The 16,227-nt window shown below is 48.8% G+C and overlaps 1 protein-coding gene across 13 annotated transcripts in view; it reads right to left on the reverse strand.

Annotated features, from left to right (window-relative positions):
* Positions 1–16,227, reverse strand: part of FBXO34 (F-box protein 34) — a 41,919-nt gene continuing 25,692 nt past the window's right edge. For 2 of the 13 annotated variants that reach the window (XM_074544021.1, XM_074544029.1), the window contains 5 exons: positions 15,548–15,647; positions 14,694–14,744; positions 13,453–13,871; positions 12,991–13,194; positions 1–4,803 (listed from right to left, as the gene is read on the reverse strand). In XM_074544021.1, the coding sequence (XP_074400122.1) occupies positions 2,724–4,803; positions 12,991–13,067 (2,157 nt within the window). In that variant the 5' untranslated portion in view covers positions 13,068–13,194; positions 13,453–13,871; positions 14,694–14,744; positions 15,548–15,647 and the 3' untranslated portion in view covers positions 1–2,723. The other 11 variants (XM_074544025.1, XM_074544031.1, XM_074544030.1 and 8 more) reach the window with 8 other exon arrangements.

Genomic DNA, 16,227 nt, shown 5'->3' on the forward strand with positions numbered 1-16,227 from the left:
TCAGTTCTAAACACTGAACTTTGTAAATCCAACACTGGATTTTATTTTTTTTTAATTGCTTCTTAGGAAAAAAACTCAAAACCCTGACATTCATCAGACCTTGGCTTCTCCCTGAACCATCCCTTAAGGAAACAGAAATCTGCATTTTACAATGGTACAGGAAAAAAAAAAGCCTGCAGGCAGCTCAGCATGGCAACACTCAGAACCAACTCATTTCTGGATGTAAAATCCTGCTCTGTGAAACAATTTTTAACAGCAATGCTGTGCAGGAGGGACAGTTCCAGCAGACAATGTAATAAATGATGTATAAACCAGCCCATGCTCCCCAGGGCAGGGATGGGGTAAGGACAGCAAATTGTCCTCTGGCTTTACCTGCTCCAGGAACAAAACAGCCTCATGACATTATTGTATCCTCATTTTTCCCCTTGTTCAACAAAGGTGACCAAAATCTCACACCCTGTTCCAAGTAAAATGACCTCAATGGCCCCTTATCTAATTACAAAATATTTTCCTCTGCCACTCCATTCCAGCCTCGCAGGGACTTTCCTTGCTGCTGTCAGCCTCAAGTTTTCCAGAGTCTTGGGCGGGGGAGCAGGAAAGCAGCTTCTTTCCCTTTTCCCCTCATCAGAATGAAGCTGAAGGCTTTTGATGCCGATGGCTTTGGCAAAACAACAGCCTGGGGGCGGCTGTGCTGCTGGTGCAGGTGCAGCTGGGGGAGCAGAGGGGAGTTGGGGTGAAGCCGAGCCCCGTTAGGGGATGAAGTCAGGGGCTGAGGAGCGATCCTGCTCTTCCTCTTCCCGGTTACAAGGTGGCCACACCCTTCTGTGACATTCCTGATTTCATTCCTCCTGCTTGTCATCGTGTCTGCAGCGCAGGGAGGCTGAGCAGCTCCGGGAGGGGTGGATGACACCCGGTGGGTGGCAGGAGCAGGTGAAGGCAAAATATAAACCCAGCACATCCTTTAAACCTCCCTGCAAAGCCTGAGCTCACCAAACCCACATTTCAGGCTGTCAGGGCTTGATTTTCCTTCTCCCACTGTTAAAGGAAGGAACAAAAGCCTTTCAAACCCTTTTGTCCTCCTCATGCTCCAAACCCGTGAGTCACTCCCTGCGAGCCCGGGGCAGGTGGGGGCGGCTGCCTCAGCCTGGCCCCACAGCCAGCAGCGTTCCATCCTCGATCCAGCAGCAAAGGACACAGAACAGGACGGGCCACCCCATCCTGCCCTTTCCAGCAGCTCCTTGGGGTCTGAGCAGAGGTGACCCCATGGGAAGGTGGCACCAGGTCAGAGATTTGGAATGGTGAGAGCCAGGAGTCCATCTGTGCCCTGAGAAGGGCAGAGGAACAGCAAGAGCACCAAGAGGGGACAGGAGGGAGGTGGCAGGGCAAAGGCAGGGCTGCCACGCTCTGCTGGGCTCCTGGGCAGCTGCTGCCCTGGCCAGGCTCCATCCCCAGCCTTCCAAACCATCCACCCTGCCAGGGCTGCAGCAGGAGGCTGAGGGCTGGCTCACAGCACTGCAGGACAGCAAGGGATCCAGGGAAACTCTGCCACACTCTGTGCTCCCGTTGTGAGCGCGAGGAATCTCCGTTCATCCCACGCAAAGCTCCGAACTCCCCTGGAAAGCACCAACCCACGGCCCTGGGAGAGGCCAGGGCTGCAGCAGGGCAGGCAAAGCACGGCAAGGAGTCTTCTGCAAGGGAAAAATTCCACACAGAGCTGATAGGGAAGCTTCCAGCACATCACAGAGCCAAGGCAACTCCACACTCATCCTGCTGGACCCACGCTGCAGCCTTGAGCATCCAGGGAACAGGGCAGGTGCCACACAAGAGCCAAGGAGCAGGAGGAGCAGAAAGTGCACCCAGCACCACAATTCCCAGTGAAAGGAGCCCCTGCTGCAGGCAGAAGGAAAAGCTGGAATCTGTGATTGTTACAGCAGGGAGTTCTCCAAGTACTAGAGATCTGGGGGGGTTTGTTCCTTTGTTAGTAGGAGGAGAGGTTTCCTAGAGAAAGCACGTTGCACGTCTGAACTACAGCACAGCACCAAGTTTCTGCCACATGTTTTACAGCATTTTTTTATTTTGGGGCAAAAGTCTTACAAGAGAAAGTCTGGTAAGGCAGATCTAGAATGCACATTTTATTTATGTGTAAAAAAAAAAAAAAACCCAACCAGACAACATGGGTAAGGTAGACAAGAACTTTTTTTATATTCTGACTATACAATAATATTCCTCTCTTTTCTTTTTTAATCCACCGCCACGCTACTATAATGGATCTGTTCTATAGTCTAAGTTTCAGGTTGTCCAGTTAAGTTGTCTGCAGCTTCTTTAAACAAGTTGACCTTTACCTATTTAGAGTTTCTTCTCAGAAACATTCATATATTATACAGGATATACAGATTTTGAAACAAGACACTTAAAAACACACACACCTATAGCCGCAACACTGGGATAGCTGCATTGTAGGGGTTACCTTGTTCAGCCAGCTGTAGACTCTGTATGTACAATTAGTTTTTATAGTGTTATTTACAGAGATGGACTAAAAGCTCTCTTTTAATCTAAAAGGTAAAGGCTCTTGTGTTTGAGTATGTGCAGTTTCGTAGCCCTGTGGGGGGAAAAAAAAACAAATCACGACAATTATATACACTGTAAACAGCACAAGGCATGAGAATCTCCTCCTCCTCCTCCTCTCCCAAACAATCTCAATCTTGCAGGAAAGTGTTTGTGCACTAATATTCCTCTTCCACCTCTGCTCCAGCTCCTCGGGTTTTCTTGTGGATGGCGCGGTTAAAGCTGTGGCAGGCGGGCACCCAGTGATTGTCATGGAGGCCCAGCTTGCAGCCAGGGATGCCCTTCTGGGAGCGGTGGCAGCACATCCAGTAGCCAGGCCCGTAGGGCAGAGCCTGGCAGTAGGGCTTGGGGTGCCACCTGCACAGGGACACGTCCCCCTTGACGTATTTCTTCTTGCACTGCTTGCAGGGATCCTCCCGGTAGCGAGGGTCGCGCACCCAGCGCGAGTCGGCCGGCCTGATGTTGTAGTACTCAATGATGAACTTGAAGTAGTAGCAAGTGCATTTCAGGGCAACCAGGCTCCTGGTGGGAAGCAACCCAAAGATCTTCACGATGATGTGGTGAGGCAAGAAGGCCATGTACTGCTGAGGCTCCAGAAGCTGCTGGATTTTAAACCTGGTCTCCAGAAAGTCATGAGAAACCTGCCGCTTTAGGCAGGAGGCATCAAGTACTTGCAAAGCTCCTTCTGTGGCAGGGCCAGAAGGGGTTGATGGCTCTGTAGGGACACTGCTTGTGACACACGATCTACCAGATGCCAGAGCATCCTCATCCTCGTTTTGGGCTACCTCCCCTGGCTTCTCCTGGGGACCCTCCTGCCGTGGCTGTTGCTCCTGAGCAGCAGGCTGCTCACCCTGGAGGAAAAACAGCCTCCCTGGGAGTGAATCCTCACCAGAACCAGAGAGCTTCTCCTTCCTGCACCCTTCCTCTGTCTTGGTGACCGATATACTGATGCACAAGGGCTCCTTCCTAGCAGGATGCTTTGGGAAAATTCCAGGCTCCTTGGACGTACAATCAACAGTCGCGCTCTTGCTCTGCAGGGGATCCGGTGTCAGCCTGGCAGCAGCGGGACACGGGGCCAGCAGGGCCCTGGGGGGCTCCATCCGTGTGTCAGTGTCACTCCTGCCGGCTGTCATGGCCAACACCGCCTGGGCAAGTCCCGAACTCACATTCCCCACGCGGGTATCCAGCCCCGAAGGAAACGGCTGTGGGGCAGAGGCGCCGCCATCCCAGAGCTCGGTGTCACCGCAGCGACCGCCATAGCCATCCCCTGCCACCCCTGCCTGTCCCTGGGGCGGGCCCCCCTTGCCCAGGTCCCCCTCGGGCTGGGTGCTGCTGGCCAGGAGCACCCTGCCCACGTTCCTGCGGAAGCTGTTGTTGCGGGAGAGGCTCCCGGCCTCGCTCTGCCGCCTCAGGCACTCGGACTCCAGCCTGGCCACCATGTCCAGCACGCGCACGGGCTCGCCCTGCGGCTCCGCCTCGCCCAGGGCCGAGGGCTCGGGGCCGGGCACGGCGGGCCTGGGCTGGGGGCTCAGCCTGCTGCCCGGGCAGCTCTTGGCACAGTCCACCAGCAGGGCGCTGGCCCGCTGCTCCAGGAACGCCACCATCTCGATGACGGACAGCGAGCGGCCCGGGAAGGCGCCCTCGGCGCCGTCGCTGCCCGAGTGCACCGAGCAGTGCTCGATGCCGCAGGCGAACGGCTCCGGCTGCGAGCACCTGGAGTTGGCCTCCCTCATTCTTTCCAGTTGGATTTTGGCTTTTTTAAGATCCACCGATTTTTTCCTGCGTTTGGCCGTCCTCCCATCGATGTCCCACGTGCTCTTGATTTTCATGGAGCCCATGCGGGTGCTGCTGCCGCCGCTGCACTGCTGCGCTGCAAAGAAGGCGATTTTCTCCTTGGTGTTGCCAGGTTTCACCACAGCCCACACATCCAGAGGTCCCTCTCCTTCTTCTCCCTGGTGGATCGTGGCAGACAGAGCGTTCTTCTTCTCCCTCGCGCTGGGAGCGTCCGCCGGGCCCTTCCCGTTCATATTGCACATAGTATTTGGATAAATAATCCCCAGAAGCTTTTGAGATGGAGCCACCAGGGAGGGTTTTGGGAAAACGCTCAGTTTGGTGCAGTTGGTGAATTTTTCTCCTTGTGCTGGTCCCTGGTGGCCTCGAAGGGAATCCTGGCTTATTTCTGGGGATCGCTCTTTCTTCTGTAACTTGAGATATGGCTTTAAGTGCATACCAGAAACCCTGGAAAAACAGAGAGGGAAGAAGTTATAGTTGCAAAATATGCCTGTCTGGAATTAGAGAAGGTGGCCCAGAGCAGGCACCAGCCCACACCTCAAGAGGAACCACATGAGAAAGGAAAAGAGCCACCAAGGCTGCAATATCCACCCTTGAAGAACTTCCTGCAGCAGGAGAGAACTTCCCATTAGAGAAATCTGTTTCCAAGCAGTTGCAAGGAGAAATCCTCCAGTTTAAGTTGTATCAGTTGTGAAAACATAGCTAGTGGTTCATTCTTGAGCTAGAGCCATCCTTCTGCCTGCTCATTCCTCGATCCAAAGCAAGGCACTCACGGGTCACAGGCTTTATCTGGACATCAGCCACCACACACGCTCTTTTCAGTAGATAAAATGTGGTTAAAGCTCAAAAGAGAAATTAGCAAGAGTAATTATATTAATCAGAAATCCCAAGGGATATCTAATCTCCTCCTATCACCCAAAATCACACAGTGGTTTGGGCAGGAAGGGACCTTAAAGCTCATTTTGTTCCACTTCATTCCACAGGCAGGACACCTTCCACTATCTCAGGTTGCTCCAAGTCCCATCCAACCCATCCTTGGACACTTCCAGGGATGAAGCAGCCACAGCTTCTCTGGGCAAGGAAACCTTTCCTTCAGCACACTGATAATGGTAAATGTGGTGACTTTCCCATAAGAGTCCTTATGTACCCATCAATGTCCCCACAAAGTGACAGCAGCGTGCCATCCAGCTGAGGACAGCCACTCTCAAGGATGGGATTTTACACTCAGGAATTGCAGAGCTGTGAAGGACCCCTTGGATGCTGCTGGCAGTGCAGCAGCAGCCCCAGACTCCATAGGCACCTTCCCTTCAGAGCTCAGGAATGCAGAGCCCAGGGCACTGCACACAGGGTGCAACCACAGCAGACTCCCAGGAGCATCCCACAAGCACACACACAACGAACTACAGGTTATGTTTCCATGGTAATCTTTGGGTTGTTGCACTCAAAGGCCTCCTCCTCAGGGATGATCTGTGCTCAGGAGTGAAGAGCAGCAGGTTCAGAGCCACGTTCATCATGAGCTGGCACAGACACACTGAGGCACTGAACGTGTTCCCCTTGAGAGCCAACACCAAGAGAGTTGCTTAAGTGTGGCAACTTTGTAGGTGTCTGGCCTAACACCAGCTTTTAACTAAAAACCTCAATTTGTTGGTCTATAAAGTCCAACAAATTTATAAGTGATGCTGCCCAGAAAGAGGAAGCTCCAGGACTAGAAGCAACTGAAGATTGCTTTCTCTGGTTCCTCCTTCTGGCTCTAGTGACAACAAGGGGGACAGACAGAGATTTTGGGCAGGTACATCAAGAGGAAGGGCTCAGCTCACCTTTCTACACCTCTGTGGTCCAAGCAGGGCTTTGAAGGCCAGGAAGCAGCTGCTGGAAAAGCAGATGTCATGTTCCTTCCCTCTGGATTTTTTAGGGAGATCATCCCCTGGCTCTTGCAACCAGACAATGTCAAAACCACCTGCATCCCACCTAGAGACTGTGGGTAAGAGATCCCAGTGCTGCAGACACACACACCCACCCAGCCCTGGGTTAATTCTCTGCCTGTGTGCCAATTCCAGCTCCTTGGAATTGGGTCACCTCCCAGTTTAGTCTCCTCTGCAAAATGCAACTGAGCTACTTTGTTTGCCTCCTCAGTCGGATGCTAAAAGCTAAAATAATCTCATAAAAATAGAACTTCAGGGCGTTGGAATAGCTGCATGGAGAGAAAAATGGGAAAATGAGGCTGCTGGAGTTGGCTTTGGCCTCATTTTTCCCAGGGGCTGCCTCCCTCTGGCTGTGCTTCGCAGCGAAGCAGGGTCAGGCTGCTGAGGTGACCTGGCCAAAGCCCAGCCCAGAAGAGCAGCAGGTGAAGCACTGCAGCAAAGTGCTGCAGAGAACAGTGCCTGCAGCCTTTCCCTCCCCTCCCTTCCCTTCCAGAAGGACATTTCCCAGACTAGGGAGAGAAAAGCTCCAGTGGCTGCTCGCCACCGTACCCTGGGGAGAAGAGGTGAACGCAATTAAAACACGACTTTGCATGCTGAAATCTCCTGAGCCAGGAGCAGGAGATCAAATTTCATTCATGAGTTTTGTGCCAAGGTGGTTGAAAGATGAGCTGAGCTTGTTTTTTAAAAGGCTTTCTTCAAGCAGTTTTGAGGAATCCAGCAGGACAATCAGCTCAACACCCTTCATTAAGAGGAGCTGCAAATGGAGGTGAGAGCAGGGATTATGTGAATAAAACCAGACCCAAACTGGTTATCCCAACAGGCTCAGGGGACATGTTCAGCCAGCAGAGTTGGTTCAGCTGCTCCCAGCTATTTCTGGTCCATGGAGAAAGACAAAGGGTAAAGTTCTGCCTCACCTATTACAGATTTCTTGTTTAAGGTTATATTTCCTATGTTTCAGTTAGTCCCTGGCTAAGCCAACAATACCATTTAAGGTTGAAAAGTTATAATTTACATAACAAAATTATGCCTTAGTCAGAAGTTTTACTGCCAGAATAATTGCCTCATTTGAATTCAGCATTCAGTTCATTGCACATGTTTTAATGGATCTGGATTTAAAGAAAACCTTCATCTAATAACTTCAGACAGCTATAAAGAGCTCTGCAAACTCCACAAGACCAGCTGCCACCTGCCTCAGAGTTTTCCAGCAGCAGGGAAGAGAACTTTCATTTCCAAAGCCACTTTAGCAATGAGCCTTACCTGAAAGTGTCACTTGGAAAAAACCAGCCCCCAGCTCACACGCCCTTGGCTGTGGACATTGAGAATGAACTCTCAGGCAATCACAGCTCCTTCCCTGCACACCAGCAGCACATTTCATCTCCAGCTCCCACAATTAGAACAAGGCTTCCCAGCAGAAATTGCTTTGAAGATGAACCAGAGCCCAGTCCCCACCCACAGACTCCCCCGTTTCTCAGGGCTGGCAAGCACAGAGCTGTGGCAGCTGCAGGTAAGCTTTTAAATATTTAAAACCACCAAAAATAGTTGTTAAAAGGTGAAGTCACATATTCCCTATGACACTCCATTCCAGAATAATTCTGTTTGCTTTCCTCCACCCTTTAAGTTATCAAGCTCTCTAATTTTATCTTTAGAGACAACGACTCTTCAGAAGTCCACGGGAGCAAACATAAAAGGTTTTCAATCCCAAATGTGTGGTTTTAAATTGCTGATAAGAGAGAATTCTGCCAGGAATGATCAGCACTGAAACAACGAGCAGTGCTGCCTTTATACTGTTATTCCATCCTTATGCTGATGAAATAAAGGGGCCAGTTTTTCTATTTCTAATCAGCCATGTCTGAAAAACAGGATACTTGCACTGCTGGAATGAGACTGCTGGTTTTTTTAAGTCCTACCTACAGCTTGTTTCCACTGCACGTTTATCAAGCTGGTTACTACACATTGCTGATACAGAAATCTATTCCTTTCTGTGAGCTCAGATACTCACACACCCCTCTCTCCCCACCCATAACCCACTGGTGGATTCCCCATCCCTGGAAGTGTCCAAATCCAGGCTGAATTGGGCTTGGAGCAAGCTGGCCTAGTGGGAAATGTCCCTGCCCATGGCAATGGGGTGGAATGAGATGGGATTGAAGGTCTTTTCCAACCCAAAGCATTCCATGATTCTACTTGCCAAGCTGGCCAGACTCTTCCAGCATCCTTCTGTGTTTATGTGTGTTCTAAATCACAGCAGCCTAAAACAATAATATATTTGCTTTAGTGGAAACTCCAGAGTTGGAGGCAAAACTGGTAGAAAAGACTCAGTTTTCACAACTCCTTTCTAAGGTCCACAGAGAGCCTTAATTCCCCCTGCAGCTCCCAGCTCAGGGGCTCTGATGATGCCCTGTGAAGCCAAAAGATTTCCTCTGGCCAGTAAGAACAGCAAGGACAAAAAAGCCTGATCTTCACAAACAGCATATTCACACTGCAAGTTTTCTGGGCAAAGCACTGGAAGGTTTTATTAGGGGGAAAATTTCCATCCAAACCCCCAACTTTCCTATGGATTTCTCCTTGTAAACACCAACTGCAGTTGAAAAAAGCTCCTCACGTTGCTGACTGCACACCCAGTGCCAACTACAACTCTGAAAAACCCCTCAGGACATACTAACACAAGGCAGAAGCCAAAAAAAAAAAAAAAAAGGAAAAAAATCAACAATAAAAACCCCACACCTCTGGCAAAGAATTCCTCTTCCCTGGCATCCCAGCTCTCTGTCCATGGAGTTTTCCTCCTCCACAAAGGACACTGACAATTAGCAAGGACTGAGCACTGAGTGGGAGTTAACCACACTCAACCACTTGTTATTTCTGGAAGGGCTTGGTGGGTCCTTTGGGCTCCATCTCCAGCACCATTTCCATCCCCTCTGCACTGCCAGGGCAAGGCAAAGCAGACAGAGAGCTGCTTCAAAGGCATTCCAGGGATTCTGCCGGGCAAAGTCCCGCCATGGAAGGCTCCCTGCGCTCATGGAGTTTGTTCTGGAGCATGGCAAGGCTCCAAGCTCACAGAAAGGAGGGCTGGGAAGCTCCAGAGCAGGGCTGAGTTTGACTCTGGCAGCTGTGGAAGCATCTGATTTCCTGAAAGCCCACTCCCCTTGGAGCAGCAACTGCTCCTGACCCAGCTCCCAACACCTCCAAAATGCCCCTTGCAGCAAAGGGAGAGCCAGCAAGAATTAGAGAGGGATTGGAAGGCAAACAGAAGGCATGGGGCTGCTGAAGGAGAGCTCTCTGCTCCAGTGGCCAGCCTGGGGCAAGGGGCAGAACACCAAAACCGTGGGGCAGAGCTGGCCCAGCAGAGCTGAGGAGATAAATGCACTGCAAGAACCAAACTCCTAAAAGCTGGGTCCCTCCCCAGCTTGTTCCCCTGCATCAGGTGCTCAGATAACCTGATTTTGGGGGAGACAACACCCAAACACAGCTGCACCCAGCACAGCCAGGAAATCCATCCCACAAAGCCCAGCATGACAGAATGCACCCCAAGCCCAGCACAGACCACTCCACTCTGAGGGAGCCCTGCAATGTTTTGAACATGTTTTACACTAAACACACACCCACCCTTCAGTAAAGCACAGTTGCCTTGGCTACTTCCTACATTTTGCACAGGAAGAAGTGCCACAGCTTTGCCAGGCTTTTGTATAAGAGCACTCACCATGAAGGGAGAGATGCAGCAGCAGTTGTGTGCTGAGCCTCAGGAAGCTCAAAGCCCTGCTGCCCAACCACACCAGGCATGACAAAGCAAAAGGGAATAAAATAAACGGAAAGATGTGGAATTCAAGGTTATCAGCTGCATCCAGAGATGATGGGATGGCACACGTGGCTGTGGTGGGACAGCATGAGGGGAAATCACAGAGGGACAGCAAGACAAAAACTGCTGCTTTTATAGGGCTTCTGCTGAAAGCTAAGTGCCAAGTGTCCTTCTGGAAGTGTTTTACATTTATTAATTTGTTTCCTGATTTATGAAGTGCAAGAGAACCTTGCTTCATATCACAGTGCAACAAATTCCTTGTGTTAAGGAAGCTCCACAGAGTGATGCTATTTATAGCCTTCATTGTTGTGCATATGCAATGAGAACACATCAAAGGTTGCAGAAATTAACCTTGGACCACACAATCTGTAACAGACTCAGCATTCAAAATAAAAACAAGCAGAAGTAGAGTTGAAAACAGGTTGCCCTTCTGAAACTCAAGACTGAAAGAAACTGGTTGATGAATTCAGGATTTCACTGCACACTGCATTCTCCAGGAGTCAGAAGGTGTTTTCATTATTAAGAACACATCCCAAACAAAAGATTCAAAGCAACTCCAACTGGATTTGATCCTTTTTTGTGAAGGATACCAGAAACAGACACAGGTTTCAGGTCACATCACTTGGAAACTTCTATCTTAGAGACCAAAAAGTCCAGGAATAAACATGAGAACTGGTGCAGTGTTAAGTCACTGCAGAGATATTTAACAACAAAGAAAAACTGAAAGGTTTTTTCAGTTTGTGAGAGAAAAGAGAAACGGGGTTGCAAGCTAGGGCAGGACAAGAGATCAAGAGTACAAGACAAAATACCAAATTTGACTTTGCACCATTTTTAAAGAGGGGAGGTAAGGGTGATGATGAGGGCAAAAGCCCAGGCGTTAATCTGAACAAGAGCATTGGCAGGAGGAGGATTAGAGAGCTTCATAAAAATTGTGAGGATTGGCTCATCCCAGTTTCAGAATCCAAACCAGATAGGCTCATGCACTGCAGGCCAAGAAACAGGATTTATAAACCTCTTGAAAGGCAACAATAGGAGATAATAAACATGTGGCACATTGGAGGGGGCACTGCAGGGGAGAAAGAGAAGGAGAAGGATCACAGCCTCTCCAGGGCTCCTATTCTGACTCCAACATAAAGGTGCTTTGCAAGCAAAGAGGATTAATGTGACACACAGAAAAAGGGGGAAGAGGGAATAGTTCAATATGCCAGACTAACCACAAGGTTCTCAAAAAAGCCATCTTTTTAGAGCAATCTACTATATCTTCCTCACATGGACTTCAGAGAGCACAAAGAGATTTACTGGCTAAGACAGATTGGCAGAGGAATGGGAAAACAGACAAAGGAGCTGGCTTAGCAGGAGACAGCCCCAGGTGATGCTGAATAAGAAAATACCAGCCTGGAAACCAAAGACATGCCTCAAGAATCAGCTCTGGGAACATCTGACTTTGTTAAAAATGTCCTCAGCACTAATTCTACACCCACAGAAACAGAGGCAGCTCCAAAACAGCAAAGCTCAGAGTAACAGAAACTGAGGAGGTTTTGAAATGCAGGCAGTGATGCATCAGCAAGAGAGACACCAACAAATTTTGGAAGTAACTGAGGTGAACTGGCCACCACAGAGACATCCATGAAATAAGAAGTGGAGGTGATGAAGAAGCCCTCCAGGCAGAGCAGTCCAGAGCACAGCACACACTTTCAGCCAGGACTGAGAATATTCTGTGAGGGGCATCTCACTGAGAACAGCAGCAATTGCTACTCAGGAAGCTGCTAAAGAACACTTGGCTCACTCAGGAAAACCACAGGTGAGGGTTACATCTCCCTCTTACAGAACACAGAAGAAGAGGCAAACCACTGAAAATGAGCAGCAGTCCTTAGGCAGAAGGGAAATAAAGGAACAGAAACTCAAATGAGTCTATAAACTGTCATGAATGTTCAGCCTGGGAATGAAAAGAAGGTTCCTAATTGCACAGCAAGATCTGTCATCTTCAGTAATGGCTTGATCTACAGGAGGAGAGAAGGAAAGATGCAAGAAAAGATGTAAATGTTTTTAGGCTGGACTAAGTTCACAAAAGGGATTATGAGATGCTGCTTGGGAAAGCAAGGAGCTGGGTGACCCAGGAAGTCTTTTCCAGCACTAAATTACCATGAGACTAACACAGCAAGTATATGCTGTCTACACAACCACAAAGAACAAAGGTTAAAAGTTTGCTTTAAACCCACACAGCCTTTGGAAACCAAAAAGCTGGCGCTCTTCCTCCAGACTGAGGAAGTTTAAGAGCCTTGGTTTCAGAAAAAGAATTAAAAAAAAAAAATACACATTTATTTTGCAGTAGCTTGAACTCCAACAAACTGGCATGTCCTTGCATTTGCATGAGGACAAGTTGTTCTGCATGGTGTTCCTATAAGGAGACACAGTGAGAGGCGTTCACTTAATTGTCACATAAGCACAAGTGTTTGAAACCAATCGTGCATTTCTCCTTAATAAGAGACACAGGAGAGTGAGCAATGCAAAATGTGAGCTCAAACTAATCTAATTACTTAGTCCATAGTAAGACAAACCACAACAATGACTGCCAGCATTTCCACTTGCTTTAAGCTGCCTGCCTGTTTTAAAGCCTACTCTGATGAGCCTTTCACCAATTAAGTTTTACTTCAAAGCCATGTTTCCCAAACTAATTTACAGCTGTTGCTAGAAAACCCAAGGATTTCTGCAAGTACTCTACCAGCTGCAGTGAATCTGTAGTTGTCATGATCAAATAAAAACGTCAAAGAACATTTCTGCCCTTAAGCCATTACAACTTAAACACCACCTGAAAGTCAGAATTTCGTGCAAATATTGGAGTGACAGCAGAAGACAATGGGAGAGGACAAGGAGAAGGCTAAACCCAGTGCTGAGGCTGAGCTGCAGGCAGTGTGTCCGTACCGTTTGACCTGATGGAAGGTGGAGGATGAGGAATTCAGCGGTTCCCTGTGGAGGCCAGCTCTGCAGGAACTCTTCATGGTAACGCCCTCTCCAGGCTAAGGCACGTCCTCGTCACAGCCAGTCCATCCTGGGCTACACCCCAGGCTCCCCCATCAGCTCTGCCTGCCCCACACTCAGCTTCACCGTGTCTCTGCCACCTACAAACTGAACAACAGAGAGCTGCGTGAGGAGGTGACAACAGCAGATGATCAGGACATGGATTTTCCCATGAGAGAGAACAGATATAAATATAAATATATACAAACACAAACATGCTACGCATGCACAGATATAAAAGATACATATTCAGATTTAAAACAACATCATCATACCAAGTGTTGCAGCTGGAGTTCCTGAACACCACCGAACACAAATGGGCACGCCCCACCACAGCCTGTCTGCACACACAGGAGTTTTTTTCACCTTTTATCCAACTGCAGCTCTACCTTGGCACCTCCCACGGAACACGCTGTCTTCCCAGCTCCATGTAAACAGGACGCACAAGATCTCTCTGCTTGTTAGCACCACATCAGGCTTTGGAGGGAAGGAGCTGCTAGCAGTGAGATTTGAGGCTGCCAGGAGTTACGTTAGCGCTCTAATCAAAATAACGTGGTGGATTTTATAAAAGGACAGAAAACATGTCACCACGCAGCCTCCAAGTCTTGTGAAAACTGCCCTGTCTTTGCATCACATGCAGATAAGGCAGATTACACCAGAACAAAGCTGTTCTGCAGTATCTCTTGTTCTCCCTGGGCTGCTGCCTTCTCCACCTTGTCCTTGGAGCAGACACCCTTACCGGCGCGTTAACGCACTTTGATGGAGAAACAACAACAACCTTCGAGCTGGAACATTAAAGGGAAGAGTGACACAGCAAAAGAGCCCTGGAAAACCTCAAATACTCCAGCCTGAGCTGCCAGCAGATTGTTTGAGAGACCGTTTGCTTCCTCTCTAGAGGCCTGTGCACAATGATGCCGTAATGAAGGAATGCCATTTGAGGATGCTAACTATGGAGCTGTGTCCCCAGGGAGATGTGATTTAGTGCAGCAGGTTGTTCTCTCCTTTTCAGCAGCTCTGCCCAGCGTTCCTACTGCTGTCCTAGCCCTGCTTTTGCAGAGATTGGGCCTCTCACATCACCCCCTTCCCAATGCCTCCCACACAGAAGAGCCCCCACTACGCCCAGCCCAGCACTGTTTCACCAGTGTGGTTCACAATCAATGCTCCCACTTAACACTCCTGGCCTGGAAAACCTGCTCTAGGTAGCCACACTTGCCAGGAAAATGATGAAGGATGAACCTTCCAGGCAGGAAAAACAGAAGCTGGTTTAGATCCACCTGACTTGGTGTCTGCCACAGCAATTCCACGGTTCGTTTAATGATGGCGAATAAGAGGTTAAGAGTTTGCCTACGCTTGAGTAGCAGGAGCCTAAAATAATATATAAAATATTATATAAACACATTCCAGTCTTCATGAAGAAATCTCTGCTGAGCTCTACACAAGGCTAAGAAAGGTGTGGGGTGGAGGAGATGGAGGAGAGCATGTCCTCTGCTCCAGGGATTCAGGGAGAGCAGCAATGAGGCTGCCACGATCAGCAACAGCAGAAATTGAAGCTTTGTAGCTAAACACCGTTTTCATCAGACTACCCAGAGTCTCTAACAAGGACCTACCTCTATGAGTGAAACCTAGGCACAAAACCAGGTGTTTCTGATGTTCTCATGCTGTAAAGATACACATTCACAAACAGTAATTCACAGAGAAGTAAAAAGCATATGCCCGGTGCTTTAGGAAAATCAAACACAAAATCGTTACTTTCCCATGAACCATCACTAAAAGGCACTGAAATTCTGACTTTTCTCCAAGCTTTTGTCTGGCTCTCCTTCTGGCTTTACTAACACTAGCATTTCAAACTCAGCAGGAACTGTATCACAGAAGCATGATTATATCCACACCCAAATAAACACAACCACACCATTGCAAGAATGCCACTCACTCTTCCAACAGCTTACACCCTCTCCATGGATCCCTGGTCAAGAATACCACATGTTTTGTCCTAGTCCTACTCCTCTGGAGATCAATTGAGAAGTAAAAAGCCAGACAAAGAATTGAAACTCAAAGGTATCTTGTTTGCAGTAAAGAGCTCAAGAAGCAAAACCATCAAGAGAATTGGTTCAGGTCAGGAGCAGGCAGAACCCTGACCCAAGCACAGGCATTGTATGGTGGGATTTCGTGAGTTTAGGAAGGGACCAGCAACTACTAGAGGGAAGCAAAAGCTGACAAAATAGACACAGCCAAGTTCAGATGGGCACTGCAGCACAGACCCAACCACAGCTCCATACAAAGCATGCTTTTTCCCCCACTCTGTAGCTGCTGGGCTATAGAAAAGAGCTGAAATAGACTATTAATGCCAGCAAGCTCCTGACAAATTCCTACTGTGTGAAGAGTAAAAAGCTGTGCTTGTGAATTAAAAAAAAAGGAAAAGAGAAAAAAAAACCCCAGCATTTAAGCTAGCAGATATACTTACTGCCTTTTAACTACCACTGTTTCTGTACCAAGGCTGATCCTTAGCAGAAGGAGCTGCAGCCGATTTAAGTTTTGCACAGAGTCAGGTACAGCCCAAAAAACTGCAATACAGATGCACAGAGAAACAAAACAGAAGAGGAAGTTAAAACCCTAATGGTGTTCTTCTCCCTCTCTGAAACCACCCCCAAACATATGCCTTTCTGCACAAGATGTGGGAAGGACTCTGCTTTTGGCAGCAGAAAGCAACACATCCTCTCAGCCACAGACCGAGCCCAGGGAACGGGCCCGCAAAATTCCCTCTCTTATCACCAGGTCTGAGCACTGCTGCAGCCTAGAAAAACAAATGTATCAACTCAACCAGGCTGCACTCAAGGTCTCCCCATCTGTGTAGCAATTCACCACAGCTTCTGATATTTTGATTCGTGCAAGTGTGTTTTAGCTGTAGCAACAGTAACTGATCAACAAAGCAGTTCAAAGGGTGGGCACATCCTCTCAGAAAATTTACTTTCTTGAAAGGAGGCCCTGGCCTCGGGGCTGGAGCGGAGCAACAATCACCCTGTGGGTAAAAACACATCTGACCACCCCATCTCCATGCAGGGCAAGCTTTGGGATGTTCCATGGGGATGTCACTCTGGATCAGCTGGGCAAAGAGCATCAGCACACTCAGGATGCACAAGGAAG

Source organism: Zonotrichia albicollis, chromosome 6 (assembly GCF_047830755.1).
Source record: "Zonotrichia albicollis isolate bZonAlb1 chromosome 6, bZonAlb1.hap1, whole genome shotgun sequence".
NCBI classification, from domain to species: domain Eukaryota; kingdom Metazoa; phylum Chordata; class Aves; order Passeriformes; family Passerellidae; genus Zonotrichia; species Zonotrichia albicollis.